Source organism: Rhipicephalus sanguineus, chromosome 2 (genome assembly GCF_013339695.2).
Source record: "Rhipicephalus sanguineus isolate Rsan-2018 chromosome 2, BIME_Rsan_1.4, whole genome shotgun sequence".
NCBI classification, from domain to species: Eukaryota; Metazoa; Arthropoda; class Arachnida; order Ixodida; family Ixodidae; genus Rhipicephalus; species Rhipicephalus sanguineus.
Genome location: NC_051177.1, coordinates 54,320,077 through 54,335,383, shown reverse-complemented (window position 1 = coordinate 54,335,383; position 15,307 = coordinate 54,320,077). Strand labels below are relative to the sequence as shown.

General features: G+C 46.4%; 1 protein-coding gene across 1 annotated transcript; it reads left to right on the top strand.

The window, feature by feature from the left end:
* The first annotated feature begins 3,273 nt into the window (after nucleotides 1–3,273).
* LOC119381188 (uncharacterized) lies at nucleotides 3,274–14,265 on the top strand. The gene is made up of 6 exons (XM_037649140.2): nucleotides 3,274–3,406; nucleotides 4,784–4,848; nucleotides 5,506–5,711; nucleotides 7,976–8,096; nucleotides 8,194–8,269; nucleotides 14,124–14,265. Exons 1-6 carry the CDS (start codon nucleotides 3,301–3,303, stop codon nucleotides 14,219–14,221), a joined length of 672 nt encoding a protein of 223 aa, XP_037505068.2. The 5' UTR covers nucleotides 3,274–3,300; the 3' UTR covers nucleotides 14,222–14,265.
* Nucleotides 14,266–15,307: the final 1,042 nt, after the last annotated feature.

The following is a 15,307-nucleotide window of genomic DNA, read 5'->3' as shown; positions in this document are numbered from 1 at the left end:
TTGTTTTTCTTTCTAGTGCCCCTTCATGTTTGTTCCACATACGTTGTGCATATATACATATATGTCTAACATTTTCTCTCGAAAAAAAAAAGCTTTTTTTATGTGGGGCAAGCTATTTAGAGAAATTTTATTAGAGAGTTATTCTGTGCTTTAATTGCATTCGTTAAGATTTTATATCCCAAATGTTATTCTGTAATCGCAGTAATACATGTAATAAATATGTACGTGTAACTTATCGCAAGACCGATCATAGAGCTCCAAAGCGAGGAAACGTTTTTGAAGTTTCCAGCCCTCCACTAAAACGAAAGGACTGCACGGCTGACCCGTTACATAGAATTCCTATACAGAGACATTCTTTTTCCGTGGCTTCGTCATGGCCCCCAGTGGTCATGTGACGCGAGATGGACGTGCACAGCCTGCTTGGTGCGCCCAATTTGTTAACATTTGAACTTTCGCCTCTTTCCGCTATATCAGGGGTCTCAAACCCATCTCAGCTAACGGACCGCATTCACCAAAATTTACTCCCGTAAGGGCCAGGACAGGAACGGAGCTTAAAGCGCGGGGGGGGGGGGGGGGGGGGGGGAGAGGGGCTAGAGGTCGTAGCAAATGTCAGCTAACGTTGCCATTTAAAAGAAGAGCTTTCCCATATGTCACATATGGGTCGTTTCTGAAGGGTATTTGGCGGCAGGATTCCAACATATCAGATACCTATCTTCAACATGACTAAAATCAGGACGCCGATTTTGAAATATAGAGTTTTGTTTCACGGTTAGGTATAGTGTGAGAGCTACATGACACTGCCACAACACCGTTGGAATGTGCAGGAATAGCATAGCTTCAAACAGCATAAGACGCTTGACGAAATATCAGGCTTGAAAAAAGACTATCACGAATTCCGTGCCGGGCGATGTCCCTTTACCTTCGAACCACATGCATTCAATGAATAAGCGTCGAGAAGCTTATTCGCGCCTTTATTACCAAACTGTAACGAACACCAAAAATAGATCGAAATCGCTTCGTCCACCTCCTGCCAGTCCTACCCGCGTAGTGCAGTGGTCACCTTCTACCAGTACAACATCGTTAGGAAGGCATAAAGCATTATGATATGGAAGAAAAGAAGAGCGCGGTGCAAGCCGTGCATAACATACGCTGCTGCAAACTGCAAGCAGAAGCCCTCAAAAAGGAGTTTTATAGGTGATACTGAAGAGTGTCACGACGTTCGGGAACGATCGAAATGATATAAGCTGCACAGCTACATTCATTCTGCAGAGGACCACAAAGACATCCTGAATTTGCTCCATTAGTGGAAGTTAAGAACAACGACTGCCGACGCTTTCACATTTCGCAAGGCAGATGTGCACCCCTGCCGCTAGCGCATGCAGTGCGAGAAACTTTAGCGTGGCAGGATATATAATACAATAGTGTATGGCGTGCTTAAAGCCGGAATATCTAGATAATTTGAATTTTCCCACAATAACACGTGAAGAAATAAACTATAAAGTATGCCACAAAAGACTTATGGACTGTATGTAGTAGCCGTGGTGACATATGAAATCTATATGATATATGAAAAGAATGCTACCAGAAATACATTTTTCGTCCTTTCGGCTGCCTATACGTATTTCTAAAAGTACACGTGGTGCACACAGTTCGTTATAATTTTTATCTAGGTTAGTGTACATACAGCAAGGTAATAAACTTGGCTTTCTTCGTCCATCTTGCTTTGGCAAGGTACTATCATGCTGAAGACGTGTTACATATCCAGAAGGGCGCATGATTGGCTTTGTCGTTAGAGCATGTTTTAAGTTTCAGTAAAGAGCGCAATGAGAGCGTTCTGTTCTCTGTCTCCTCTGTTTTTATTGCACTTCCTATCGAAACTGAACTCATGCTGCAAATCACTTTCCTTGCTGCAATATCTGCTACAAAACGCTCTTGATGATCCCCATTGCATTTGCAAAAAAAAAAAAAGAAAGAAAGTTATAGTACACCATTGCCGAACAGACGTTCATTGTACCCAGTATGTCCACTCAACTATTTCCTCCGTGAGCCCCTTATTACACGAAATTACCGTAGGTTTAAGTAGAATTGTTAGCGAAATATTCGCCAACAAAGCGTACATATTTGCTACTTAAAACACGTTGCTGTAGATTCTATGTTCTGGCAACACCACCTATATTATTGGCTCGGGCCTCTGTCGGGCCTGATCTGCCGTCGGGCCGGGCCGGGCCGGGTAGGCGAAATTTTTTTCTCGGGTTCGGGCCGGTCACGGGCCGCGTATTGAATCACCGGGCCGGGCTCGGGCGGGTAAACTTGAACGAGTTCCGGGCCCGGGCCGGGCCCGGGCCGAAAATCACGGCCCGTGCAGTGCTCTAGTCTGTTGCCGCTGTCGCCACCTAAAGGTCATCAAAAATAAAGCTTTGTTCTCGTGAACTATTTGTTATCCTTTAAGTGCCAGGCTGGTAGCCGAGGTACAAAGCAAGCATCCTTTATACATCTATAAGTGTGTTAAAAATGTAGTGTGAGGTAGTACCGTTTGGGGATCGCCAGCAGAGAATGTCATTACAGCGTAACTATGCAGCAGTACAATATATAAACATATATAGGCCTCGACTGAGGAAAGAAAAGTTGCAAAAATGTTCCAAAAGCCGGGTGAATTCACGATTATAAAAGGTTTACGCCGACTTAACAAGCTTTAACAAAGTAACATAGACGTTTCGGCACCTATGCAGGTAGCATCCTCAATATAAACTGGCAACAAATGAGCGGAGGTCGACCAGTCCACTAAATATAAGAAAGAAAGAGCCATAAATGCTGGAATGCAACATGTGTAATAAACCCCGATTAGAACAAACACAAGTGACTATTTGTTTACAGCTCATTTTCAAAGCGGATACCAATAAATATAGACATCAGCATTATCCTGATGTGGCTGAAAAACGACAATGCGCCATTTATTGCCAAGCAACGAGCACTGAAGCGACGTTTTCTTTAGAATTCTGAAGAGAAATGTACTAGCCAATTAACTTTTCTCTGTACTTTTTGTTGACCAGAATGTCGCGGGATCGAATCCCGGCCGCGGTGGCCGCATGTTCATGTAAGCAAATTGCGAGAGGCCCGTGTACTTAGATTTAGGGGTCCGCTAAAGAACCCCAGGGGGTCGAAATTTCCGGAGCCCTCCGCTGCGGAGTCTCTCATAATCGTATTTTGGTTTTGGGGCGTAAAACCCCAATATTTGTTATATGTATTTTTTTTTTTGTAGTTGCCGCCGTTCAAGCGCTCTTTGCTCTTTCCCGATCAAAGATGGCCGACCATGCTGGCCGAGAGGAACCTGCTATTTATTTGCACACCTTTTACCACTTGGTGCAAAAAGCGGTGTCGTTAATGACTGTTACGGTCACCGATTCCAGTAAGTATTCTTACATTATAGTAAATACTGTTGACACACATTGAGTTGTAATTAAGTACAAATCATTCGAATGTGTTGTTATATGTTCTAGATTTCACGCGCACTTGAATACGAGTGTCTGAACTTGTATACTTCCGGGCACAGAGTGATTGCACCTCAGTTTCTTTAATCACGCGCAACAGGTGTTCTCTTAAGTTACTTTGTGTTTCAGCTCACGATGACTTCAGTATTAAAGCACAAGGAGAAAAAAAATTCTGATATTGTGTTCGAAATATCACACAGTTGCCTATTGTTCTAGCCCATTTTTCGCGCATAGTCTTTTTTTTTTCATTGTTCACTTTTTATAGCAAGGTGTTGTTGCGAGGTAACTAATATTATATTACGCTTTCATTGAAGACAACAAAGCAATTATTTCAGAAGTAACCATCTAACGATGGCTGTCACACTCTATATGCACATAGCATCGTCGGTGTCGCTGTCGGAGCGTTGTGCCAACGCTATTGTTTTACGAACATTGTGAACATGTTGGTTTTATTGCAGCACCAATTGTATGGACACTCTCGGTGCATTCTTGCCGTCGGTGCATTCTTGCGACGCCGTGAGGCTCCGTATAAAGTCAAACTCAATAACATCGCGCATCGTATGTTCTGCGTGCGAGTGGAAGCGTGCGAGCGTACCCCGCACGCTTGTCAAGCAGAGAGGAAACGTGCCGGTCGTCTTTCGTCGCGCGAGAAGCCCGCGTTTGGGTGGGGGAGGGGGCAGAGGGGCGGATGCACGGTTAAGGCAGAAACATTGCTCAGCCGGTTGCGGTCGCGCGCGCTTTATATTTACGGAGATCAGTAAATGGCTGATAACTTCGTACGTGCTGGTCTCACCGCTAGGTTTGCAATGAAGCGATACACAGCACGAAGATCGCTTCGCTCTCTGCAGCGGCCGCGTTTCCTTACACGGGTTTTTCCTTTTTATTTTTTTTTTAAATTACGCTAGGTTAGATGCTAAAGAAGTTACCTGCTAGCCTTACTTCGCATAACATTCCACTGTGTTGCAAACGCATTCATTGCTTCGCCCTTGCGGCGAAACTGACTTTTTTTATGAACATATATGACGTAATTCTCGCGCGTGCCTGTGTGTGTGTGTTGAGGTCACTCGTGGATAAGTGACATCATTGTGTGTATATTAGGCCTACGTCACACGTGGTTATATACACCATCGGTCTCCCTGCCTCTTCCTTTTCATCTATTTCTCTCTCTCTCTACACCATCGGTCACTCAGTTGGTCCGGATTGCTGGGTAGCATACCTAAAGAAATGCTATACGCATTTAATACGTTGCATTTGAAGTACAGCGCTGAAGTAAACTACCGGGCTCTTTCCTGCAGGCCTAATCAACGCCATCTTGACAAGAAGGGATACCGAGAACCAGTACCTCACCTACCTAACCGCAGTAAGTGCGGCAGTTCATCCTCATTCTTTTGCAATCTGCATTACTGGAGGCTATCATAACTCAGCATTCACCTGGCTACAGCTTGGTAATAAATCGGTATGAATGGTTCTCGAATGATGCCATAGTGTGCCACGAATTGGGCGTTCCATGAACGATCTAACGCCGAGTACCAGTCGCACATTGCTTACGGTTGTGCAAAAAAAAATAATAATAAAGGAAAGAAAGTTTTTTTACATAAATACCTCTAAACATCAATAAGCGCAGGTTGCGACGTGCCCTAAAGCATTGACACGACACTGAACCATTGAATGCGGCATTATTTCGAAGAACTCGTTCAAAGAATGACACGTTTCCATCTCAAGTCACAGAAATATGAGAAATGTTCAGGCCAAAGCCAACCGCTGACCGGAAACTTTGCCACCTTCGTCGTTTTGTACTGCAGGCGCCGCTGGACTGTGGGTCACGAGCATACATCACAGCGCCGTCTTCTGGGGTCGAATGCACAAAATTTTCTTTCGTGAGGGCTTTCGGTCATCGGTCAGCTGCATTTGCTAATGATATGTTCCGCATGAGGATTGGCTAAAAATTTTCTCCCACGAACGATTCTAGCGTAAGTGCTTTTTGTGAATATGGGCCCTGTTCTCTTCCGCACGGTAGCTGTTCACGTACCAGCCAATACTGTGCGTGGTGGCCATCGCCCAGTCGGTGTTCATGATCGGCTCCTTCGTGGGCGGCCTCTTCTTCGTGCTCGCCCGCATGGTGGGGGCGTTCGGGGGCCGCAAGGTGCAGAACATCACCACAAAGTACATGCACGTGCTGCACTTCTACACCGTCCTCATGGCGATCCTGGTTGCCTTAAACACGTGAGAACAGCATCGATTATTCAATTGTTGCTTACAGGTGAGATGTCTGGGATGGGCTGAACTGCATGTTGGGCTGACTTGGAAGAAGAAATAATAACTGCTGGGATACCGCGGGACTGAACCGCGGTAGATTGAGAGATTCCATAGTGGAGCACTCCGGAAATTTTGACCACCTGGGGTTCTTTAACGTGCACCTAAATCTAAGAACACGAGCCTCTAGGACAGTGGTTCCGAAATGAGGGTCCGCGGACCCCAGGGGGTCCGCGAAGCCATTTTCTGGGGTTCGCGAAACCCTACCCCGAAAAGAAAAAAAAAAGAGAGAGAACGTTTTTGGAGGCCCACTATGTTCCGTGACAGGAGCCCCTTCTGATCTTTGGTATGCTTCACCGCACAAAAGTTCTGCACTGTGGCGGAGCTGACTTGTACTTCCCCTTCTCCATGAGATGGCTGTAAAGCTTTCCTTGCAGTTTTCTACGACATATGAACGCGAGCATACTTTTTCTGGGCTTGCATATTTGGAGAGCAAACATAGCTAGAAACAGGTTGAATGTGGCTGTGGACCGCACTACTTAATTACCAGCTGTTGAGATTGAATCGGCGTGGCACTTTAGTTTACCCATTGTTTGCCACGGAGAAACAAAATGCACCTATTTCACGCTGCGTGCTGTGTTATCTTAGGACTCCTCCCCCCGCCCCGCCCCTTTCTCCCACTGCAAGGGGTCTCTCATCACTCCCACCGGTCCACAAGGGTTCCCCGAAACATCCGTGGCTGAGAACCACTGCTCTAGGATTTCGCCTCCACCGAAATGCGGTCGCCGCGGCCGTACTCGATCCCGCGACCTTCCGTTCAGAGCTGGAAGAAATAGGCTAGAACATAGCCGGTGAAATCGACATTTAACTTTGAGAAAGCAATATGTTACGCAGCCTGCCTAGGCATGCGAACTTTCGGTGAAGACATTTCCTCAGATTTTTTCTTCGCAGTGTCGGCAGGCAGGCAGGCAGGCAGGCAGGCAGGCAGGCAGGCAGGCAGGCAGGCGGGCAGGCGGGCGGGCAGGCGGGCAGGCAGGCAGGCAGGCAGGCGGGCAGGCAGGCAGGCGGGCGGGCGGGCAGGCAGGCAGGCGGGCGGGCAGGCAGGCAGGCAGGCAGGCAGGCAGGCAGGCAGGCAGGCAGGCAGGCAGGCAGGCAGGCAGGCAGGCAGGCAGGCAGGCAGGCAGGCAGGCAGGCAGGCAGGCAGGCAGGCAGGCAGGCAGGCAGGCAGGCAGGCAGGCAGGCAGGCAGGCAGGCAGGCAGGCAGGCAGGCAGGCAGGCAGGCAGGCGCAAACACAGACGCGACTTAATTTCTGGAGTTTTACGTGCCAAACTCACGATATATCATTGAGGCAAGCCGTAGTGAGGAACTCCGGATTAATTTTGACCTGCTGCGGTTCTTTAACGCGCATCTACATTTAGGTATACGGGTGTGCTTGCATTTAGACCACATCTAAATACGGCCGCCTTGGCTGGGAATCGAACCCACGTCCTTGAGTTTAGCAGCTCGACACCTTACCTACCATGGCGGGTTGACTCACTGGCTTACCGGCTTCGCTTGAGTGGTACCTGTCGTTTAGTTGGTGTTGTCTTCAAAGTTCGACTTGATCGTGCGGCTTTCTGCCGATGGCTGTCTTCCCTTGACCTCGTCCTCCACAACAATGTTCGATTGAGCCGGCTAAAGTAGCTTCACAGTTCCCTTCAACAATCTCCTAACGAACAGTGCAGTAGGATGGCATACAAGGAAAGAAGAGACAGACCAGCGGCAGACTGACAACTGCTTTTTTGAAAATACGTAGCAACCTTAAGTAGTGCCCAGCAAGGATGACGTGTCAGAGTCAAAGAATAACAAATTAACGAAAAAAAAACAGTTTGGTATTTCAATCAAGTCCGCGTAGTCGATTGTAGCACGTGGAGCGCAGATACGAGAACCCCTTGTCAGACAGATTGATAGAGGGGTAACCTATACACTCATCTCCCTATCTCCTGATATGGAAGACCTCATTTATTAATAAATCACTTGTGAGTCTGCGCTCGTCTGCGCCTTCTTTCCCTGTGTCCTGTCCTGCTGCACAGTTTGTTAGATGATGATCCCGTACCAACTCGCCCAATTTTCTACGCTAGTTCCCTTCCACAATTTTGATGATGACAAAAACGATGTGCATGGTTCCGATTGCGACATTCATAGGGAAAGCTCGCTAACTTTCCTCCTCATTGCGACTGTTTCGCGTGCCAAGGGTCGCCATATTCTGTCTGTGGGGCAGCACCAACCACTTCGCCATCGCCGTGGAAAAGGGTGAAAAGCTCCTGGGGCCAGGCGTGCTCGACGTGCAGCGCTACGTCGTCGGCACCATCAAGGTGACTCATCAAGATTATTCGCGGATAAAACTTGGTGCGGATATGCCACCCTGATCGTTTTGAACTAATCGTTCTCTTTACACCGGTGCTTGAACAGGATTTGAGATCCACGCTTGCCGACCTAAAGTCTACCAGGGGAGACATGTTCAGCCTCATCACCTCAGGAAACCAAGGTTTGTACTCTGGTCAGATTGATCTTGGCGAATCAAAATGCAGTGATAAACCGAACTGAATTTCAATGTTCCCGAAAAAAAAAAAACTGACAACCACCCGTTTGTAGCACAAAGCCAAAAGGAAATCCATACCGTTTTCTCAGAAAGAAAGCTTCTTAGTTGCCGAAAAATTTGGTTTGGTCCGGGGGTCAAATCCGGGACCAACGTCCTTCCGAGGCGGTCGCTCTATTACTTGAGCTAACAAGGAAGCTAGCAATTGACAGCGTGAGGGCGAATTAATGGACAACCCGAAGCGCATGGACACAGAAACGCAAGGACACGTACTACAACAGGTGGTTGCCAATTTCCCCTTTTTAACCCTTTCGCCACCTTCCGGTATTCCACAGAACCGATCCGCACTTTTCAATGGTCTCTTTCAGTAGAACTAGGTGCAAGCTTTCGAAAATTCTACAGTGTTTCAAATGCGATGTAATTGCGGTGGCTCGGTAATTTGCGATGTAATTGCGGTGGCTCGGTGCTTTATGCCGGAGTCCGCTAAGACTTCCATGACGTATTTCCGTCACGGAAATCCGTCAGCAAAATGCACACGATCAGATGGCAAAGAAAAAGAAGTCTTCCGTTGACGGGAGTCGAACTCACCACCTCTCAGGCCGTACGATAGCTCAAGGGCGCCTTAGCCACTGCGCCACCGTCACATTTACAAGCGGCTTCACGAACGAGCCTTTTATCTCTCATACTTCGCGTTCACAGTTTTTGGATCGCGGGGTGATGTCGCCGTCTGGGAGCGGTAGAGTGAAGTAATGCGTGGCCTTTGCGATTATCTGTGGCAACGCGCCGTTGCTACGGCCGTCCCATTCGGCGCGTTTCCAAAAGAAGTAACTTTATCAGCACCTTAACACCGCGAGGTGGCGGCTTTAGCCCAAGCCTCGCTCATAGAATCCATCCACGCGGCGCTCGCCTGGCTGTCACACTGTTACCCGCTTGAACCGTGAGAAATCACGGCCAGGCTAGCCAGTCTAGAGAGGGGTGGCACGACGCACGTCGCGTTTCGAGCCCGGCCGTGTTGTGATCTTTCTGTCATAGAGTTTCCTAAAATTAACTAGAGGAGACTCTGGCGCTGCGATCGTTCAGCTACCATGGGAATGATGGGTAGTACACAAATTTGTCTAGTCTTCGTGCTTGCGGCTTCAAACGTACTTGTGGCTTTGTTTATTGCTGTGTTTTGGCGTTCGTTTCGGATAAAAGAATAGACCGTTGTGAACCTCATGGCCAGGTTTGATTTGGTGAGCCTAAAAAAGTTAAAGTGGTGAAGTGTAACTGCTGACTTTTGCTGAACTTTGTTTTGCGACAAAGCGGATGCAGGCGACGCGCAGCGAAACGGAGCTGAAAGAACGAAGCAGGGCTGGGCAAAGATACTTTGAAATTGTATCGCGATACGATACAAGATACTCAGGCAAGAAGTATTGGAGATACAGATACAAGATACTGCTGCAAAAATTGTATCCGATACGATACTTGGCAATTGTATCTTAAGATACTTCGATACATTCTCAGATTTGTTATTATAGATCCAAATAATGTAGCAGCAAACGCCTATGCACGAAAATGTCTGCTTCAAAATTTCTTAAGAGTGGCCTATTTTGTTTCACTTGAATGAAATGTCTGTTAGTATCTCAAAAGTTTTGCCCTTCCTGCTCAAAGTACATTAGTTTCCTTCCAAATTAATTTATTGGGGTTTGGTTTAGCTTCTTCACAGGACAATTCTTTGTACATTTCGCTGACAGCGCTACTTGCATTGCACAGCTTGCCGACCATCTAGCAGTTTGCCATATAATCACGACAACTTCAATGAGAAGCCTTCTCACGAAGGCGCAAATACCGGTGTGGACTTTTACTTTGTCCGTAAAAGACAGCTTGCAGAATGCCGTATATCCGGACAGGTGTACGGCAGCAACAACGCTGGTAGCGACTTTTATTTTCTTTTTTTTTTTTTGGGGGGGGGGGGTGGCGCATGGTGTATACTAGGGGTTTGAGCCATTTCGCTAGCGGCCCGGCCCGCACACATGACTGTCTTCGTCTCATTTGTTGTTATTTTCTAAATAAGTATGTTCGTAATCTGCACAGACATGACTGGTCTCAAGCATTCCTTTCTTGAGGAACATGTGGTCACCATGTGCCAAAACATAACCGTGGAACAAAAACTCTATATTTCAGAATCCGCGTCCAGATATCAGTCATTCTGTACATCCCTATCAATGTTTCTCGAATCCTGACTCTAAATCCCCTTCAGAAATGACCTATATATGAGATACGGGAAAGGCTTCCTCTCAAACGTCATTTTGTTCAAACTCTCTCCCACCACCTTCACTGCCCAGGCCATTGCAACTAAATTTCGCGACTGCGGTCCGCTGGCTATAAACTCAGTTTGAGACCCCTGGTGTATACGTAGATGACCTAAAACTGCAATGAATTGTCATATTCTACTTATCTGCTGGCGTAAAGGAACCTATACTCACTCACGTGCAATCTTTTTAGCAATTTTCTTCAACGAGAGAACATGTGCAACACAGATACGTCTCAGACGTATTGTATATTTCCATAAAGCGTCGCAGCACACCGCCGCTATTCGCGCTATTGCCACTTATAGCTCCCGTTACGTGGCGATTAGTAATGCGAAAAATATTCAAGAAAGCCTGAAACAGGAAAACAAATATAAGTAAAAGAGAGAGGTGGTTGTGTATCAAACATTCACATTGAATTTGTGCAGAAACACAATACAGACGGCGCCCTTAATAGCTACGAGCATGAAGTATTGTCAACTTACCTGTTGAGACAATGGAAAATTCAGTGCCTATGGAAAATTGCCTAAAACGGCTCGTTGGGACGTTCATGAGCAAAACAGAGCATTCAGCAAAACAAAGTTTCTCGAATCCCCTTCCTAACATCTTTAAGATGACTCCTAATGATTGCCATTATTATAACGCAAACTCAATTTCGCTATTTTCTTAAGCGGTAAGCAGAATGTTTTGTACTGTTTACTCAAGGCACGCCCACATAATTATATATTTGTTTTCACAATCGCCTTGGCAACGTGTAAATGTGTAAACAGTAGTGGAAATAAAGTAGACAGAAGAATAATAAAGCAGAGATCTTATTTTGGGAGCGCGTTGCGAAAGACATACTGCAGTGACCAGACCGGAAAAACAGTGCAGAGACTTAGGTAATGTAAGGGATGTAAAGTGACAGCTAAGGAAGCACTTGTGCTAATAATCAAATTATGATTTCATAAATTCTTTGAATAAATGTAGCAAGAAGTGAAAAATACGGTACGCCAAGATAGTTTCTGTTAGGTAAACGCTTGCTCTTTTAGATCAGTACCAGTGGTGCTAACGTTGTTAGATTCTTATTTGCATATAAGTTAATTCATGGCTTGCAAGTCAAACTTACATCCACGAGATCATTCAAATCGCTGATATGCAAAATCCACACGGCGCAAAGGAACCCCATTCTTGCACGCATCACATTTCGTTACGGAGCAAGACTCAAGGGAATCTTCAATAACGACGCTGTAGCGACACAAGAATTTGCGCAACAGACGCGGCGCAGGACAGTGGCTAAGAGCAAGTGTCGCGGCATTGGCGCAACTAAAAAGAAAAGAAATCGAGCAAACAAAAGGTACGTGGGCTGGACGTAGACGTCCGCGCGCTTGTCTTCCTCATCTTCTGCCCGCACTGGGGTACTCTGGCGGAAAAATAAAATTGCGTCACTGCCCTAAGACTTATTCAGATGGCTTAGTGGCACCAGTACCAGCTTGAGAAGCGGAGCTTGGCCAGCGATTATTGTTTCGCACGGCTGTGTTGCAATAGAAGTATCTTGTATCTTAAGATACACGATACATTATCGAATGTATCGGAAATACAGATACAGATACTCGTCTTCCGAGAAGTATCGCGATACAGATACAAGATACTCATAGAGTATCTAAGATAGTATCTAAGATACATGTATCTTCGATACTGCCCAGCACTGGAACGAAGTTTAGACAAATTTGTGTACTACCCATGATTCCCATGCTGGCTGAAGCGTCATGCGTTGCAGCTCCCATAGACACTAGCGCCAGAGTTTTCTCTAGTAAGTCTTGTAGGAAACTCTATGCTTTCTGTTAACTATACTCCATCTCAAAAGCTGGTTGTAGCAGGGTGGAAACTACGAGGTGTAAACAAACCACATGCTTGCGTAGCAAAACATAGTTCTTTTTGTAATTGCATTGTAATCGGAGAAGGTTAAGAAAACTGCATTTGTTTGACACGTACTATGTTACAGCACTACGTGGTACGCTAATCATTATTCACATGTAGGTCATAAGCATTCAATTATTGTGTCGCTAACTGCCAACAATTGTGATCACGAACCAACATGGCAGCGCCCATGCAGAAGCGATTGCCCGCTTCTATCCGAACTCACGCTTGCTACTTGCCCCACCGCCTAGACAGCAGTAGATAAACTGTGGAATCGGCTATCGCTTTGTGTCATTTCAAGCTGAGGACAAAGTATCAGGTGCGTTTTATCCTTATCATTGAGATTAGCTGTTCGCTCAGCCACGCCTGCTAACCTTGTGCCCCAGAATTTGAGAATGAATCTTGGAAACAGTAGAAAATAGACACGAATACATTGCTGTCGAAGCGTCAGGACGCAAAGATAACGCAAGTACAAGCGTCGGTTCAGAAGGTTCACACAGTTCAGGACGGCGACTTCATATTTCCAAGGCGCAAGGCACCAGCGTCGACGTGTTCTACCATGTTGTTTTTTTCCTCCGGCACCACCGTTGCTGCCCAACGCTAAGAGCGTTGGTTGCTACCGTGCGCTCGCTTTACTCGCCCAACGCGTGAGCGCAGACGCTATGGGGCGCCGAGCATACGACGAGGCCCGGATGGATATATCGTGAGGGGTGTTCGCTCTTCCTATTGGCTAAGCAGCCCCGTAGCTTCCACAGTGCTGCAACCAGATGGTGCGATGGAGTATTTTTTTATATTTAACATTCCGCGGGGATGGCGACCTTAGCCCAAGCCACGGTGTGCGTGGTCCAAGCTCAGACTCCGATCAGCGATGCTCTTCTGGCTGTCTTTGATTACGCTCTCCCCGTACAACTGGAACAGCCTGAGCAGCACTAGCAACGGCGCATTGCCGGAACCGATCTCGGAGGCCACGAGTAATGCATCATGACACTAACGAGCGCCGACTGCGAGCGTTTCGGTATAGTCTCAGCGCAGCGGAAGCTTTTACACCGTGGCTGCAATATTGTAGGAAACCCTGTTGTCGGTGAAATGCGGCGTGCACGGTTACTCGATTCGCTGACGACGCAGTTACGTGATCATCACGTAACTGCGTCGTCGCCTTTCGCGTCAGCGTGTGATGCCTCCTCGCTAGCTTATAGGGCCGCTTCAAAATGGACCAACGGTGTTTCTCCGCCTACGACGGCTTCGGGTGCACTGGTACCGACTAATAAAACGGCTGCAATAAGAGCCGCAGAAAGGCAACGACGTTGACGTGCGTATGTCGTGTAAGTGGGTGCTTTGCTACAGCGAGAGTACAATAAACATTCAACTACTCCTGTGAGGCCACGTTTCACAGTCGTGTTATACCGATTCCTAAGGCGGAGGGATCAACCATGTTTTTTTTTTTTTATTCAGCCGTCGCTCTCAGCCCAAGAGCCTTTGATATGACTCACGCTCACGGTGTAAGATAGTGTTCATATCTTACACCGTGCTCACGCTATTCCATTCTATGGAAAGGCTTTAGAAGTCAAGAGTGTCAGTAAAAATTACAGCCCACCTTTCCTTCTTTTATGTTTCAGATTACCGGGCGAACATCAAGTATCACTCAGAGCGCGTGCTGACCGACTGCGGCCTTCCAACGCCCTCTGTGCTCGCTTCGCTCAAGGAATGTACGTGAAAGGGACGAGTTCGAGATTGTATCGTTCTGTGTTGATTAAAACCTCTAATGTTGTTATAGGCACGTTTTCAGACGCTTTTCTAATCAGATGATCTGATTTCATAATTAAAGCGGAAAGAAACTTTGAAATTTTTTGGCTCGTGTTACGAAATTTCTTGGTTTTATAAGTCACGGTGGTGATTTCTGTGATAGCATTACGGACCGCTCCTGCTATGCCAAGTCCTAGTCCCGGACGGCACCTGCATAACTTATCTAATTTTATTTTCATTTGCAATACATTACGGACAAATAGGGCAATGTGTAAGGAGAGCATAAAAATCACTGCAGCGCATAAAGAAAGCAAGAACAAGAAAACAAAGGACTACATGATATATAAAATTTGAATATTTAATGTTAAACAATATAATAATACATACGTAATACATAATCTATACATAATCTATACATATCTAGGTATATTAAACGACGCCTTCAATTAAATGTGCATCAGTTGGTTATGGAATTTATCGGGGTTAGACAAAGAAGCGATGTTGCTTATCAGGTTATTCCGGAATGCAATGGCGCCTGGAAGTGGTGATGAATTGGTGGCTGCAATGTCACCATATATCCCAGAAAAAGTGATTGTGCAATCTTTTGGACGTGTGGGAGGTAAGTTTTGCGAATGCGAACCCTCTTTTACTGATGTGCGCGTGTGGGTCGTTGCTTCTGCTTTCTGGTCATGCGCTCTAAACACAGTAGTACACTAGAAACTTTTTGAAGCAGACTTTTCTATCCAAGAGCTCACGTATCGAAAGAAGTATACGCGTAAGGCCCATTCACATCAGCGACCATTTCCGATTGGCAAAGAATGGCGGCTTTGTCTTCTTTTACCTCTCTCGTTGGTTAACGTTAATTTTAGTTCCAGGGAACTGGGAGTTCGCATGAAATGACCAAAATAAGGTTTCAGATGTTAGCTTCTAGGGGTATGCATGAGCTCTTCATTTATACATTGCAATTAGTGTGAAACATTAGCGACGCATATGAGTGCTAACCAGGCCCGTAGACGAGGGGGGGGGGGTCCCTAGCCCCCCCCCCCGAGATTTTGGT

Bases quoted from the DNA above. Each gene is read 5' to 3' on its own strand.
- LOC119381188 (XM_037649140.2), top strand. From the start codon at position 3,301: ATGGCCGACCATGCTGGCCGAGAGGAACCTGCTATTTATTTGCACACC. The intron at 3,407-4,783 runs GTAAGTATTCTT...TCTTTCCTGCAG, and splicing joins TGTTACGGTCACCGATTCCA to GCCTAATCAACGCCATCTTG. The intron at 8,097-8,193 runs GTGACTCATCAA...GTGCTTGAACAG, and splicing joins ACGTCGTCGGCACCATCAAG to GATTTGAGATCCACGCTTGC.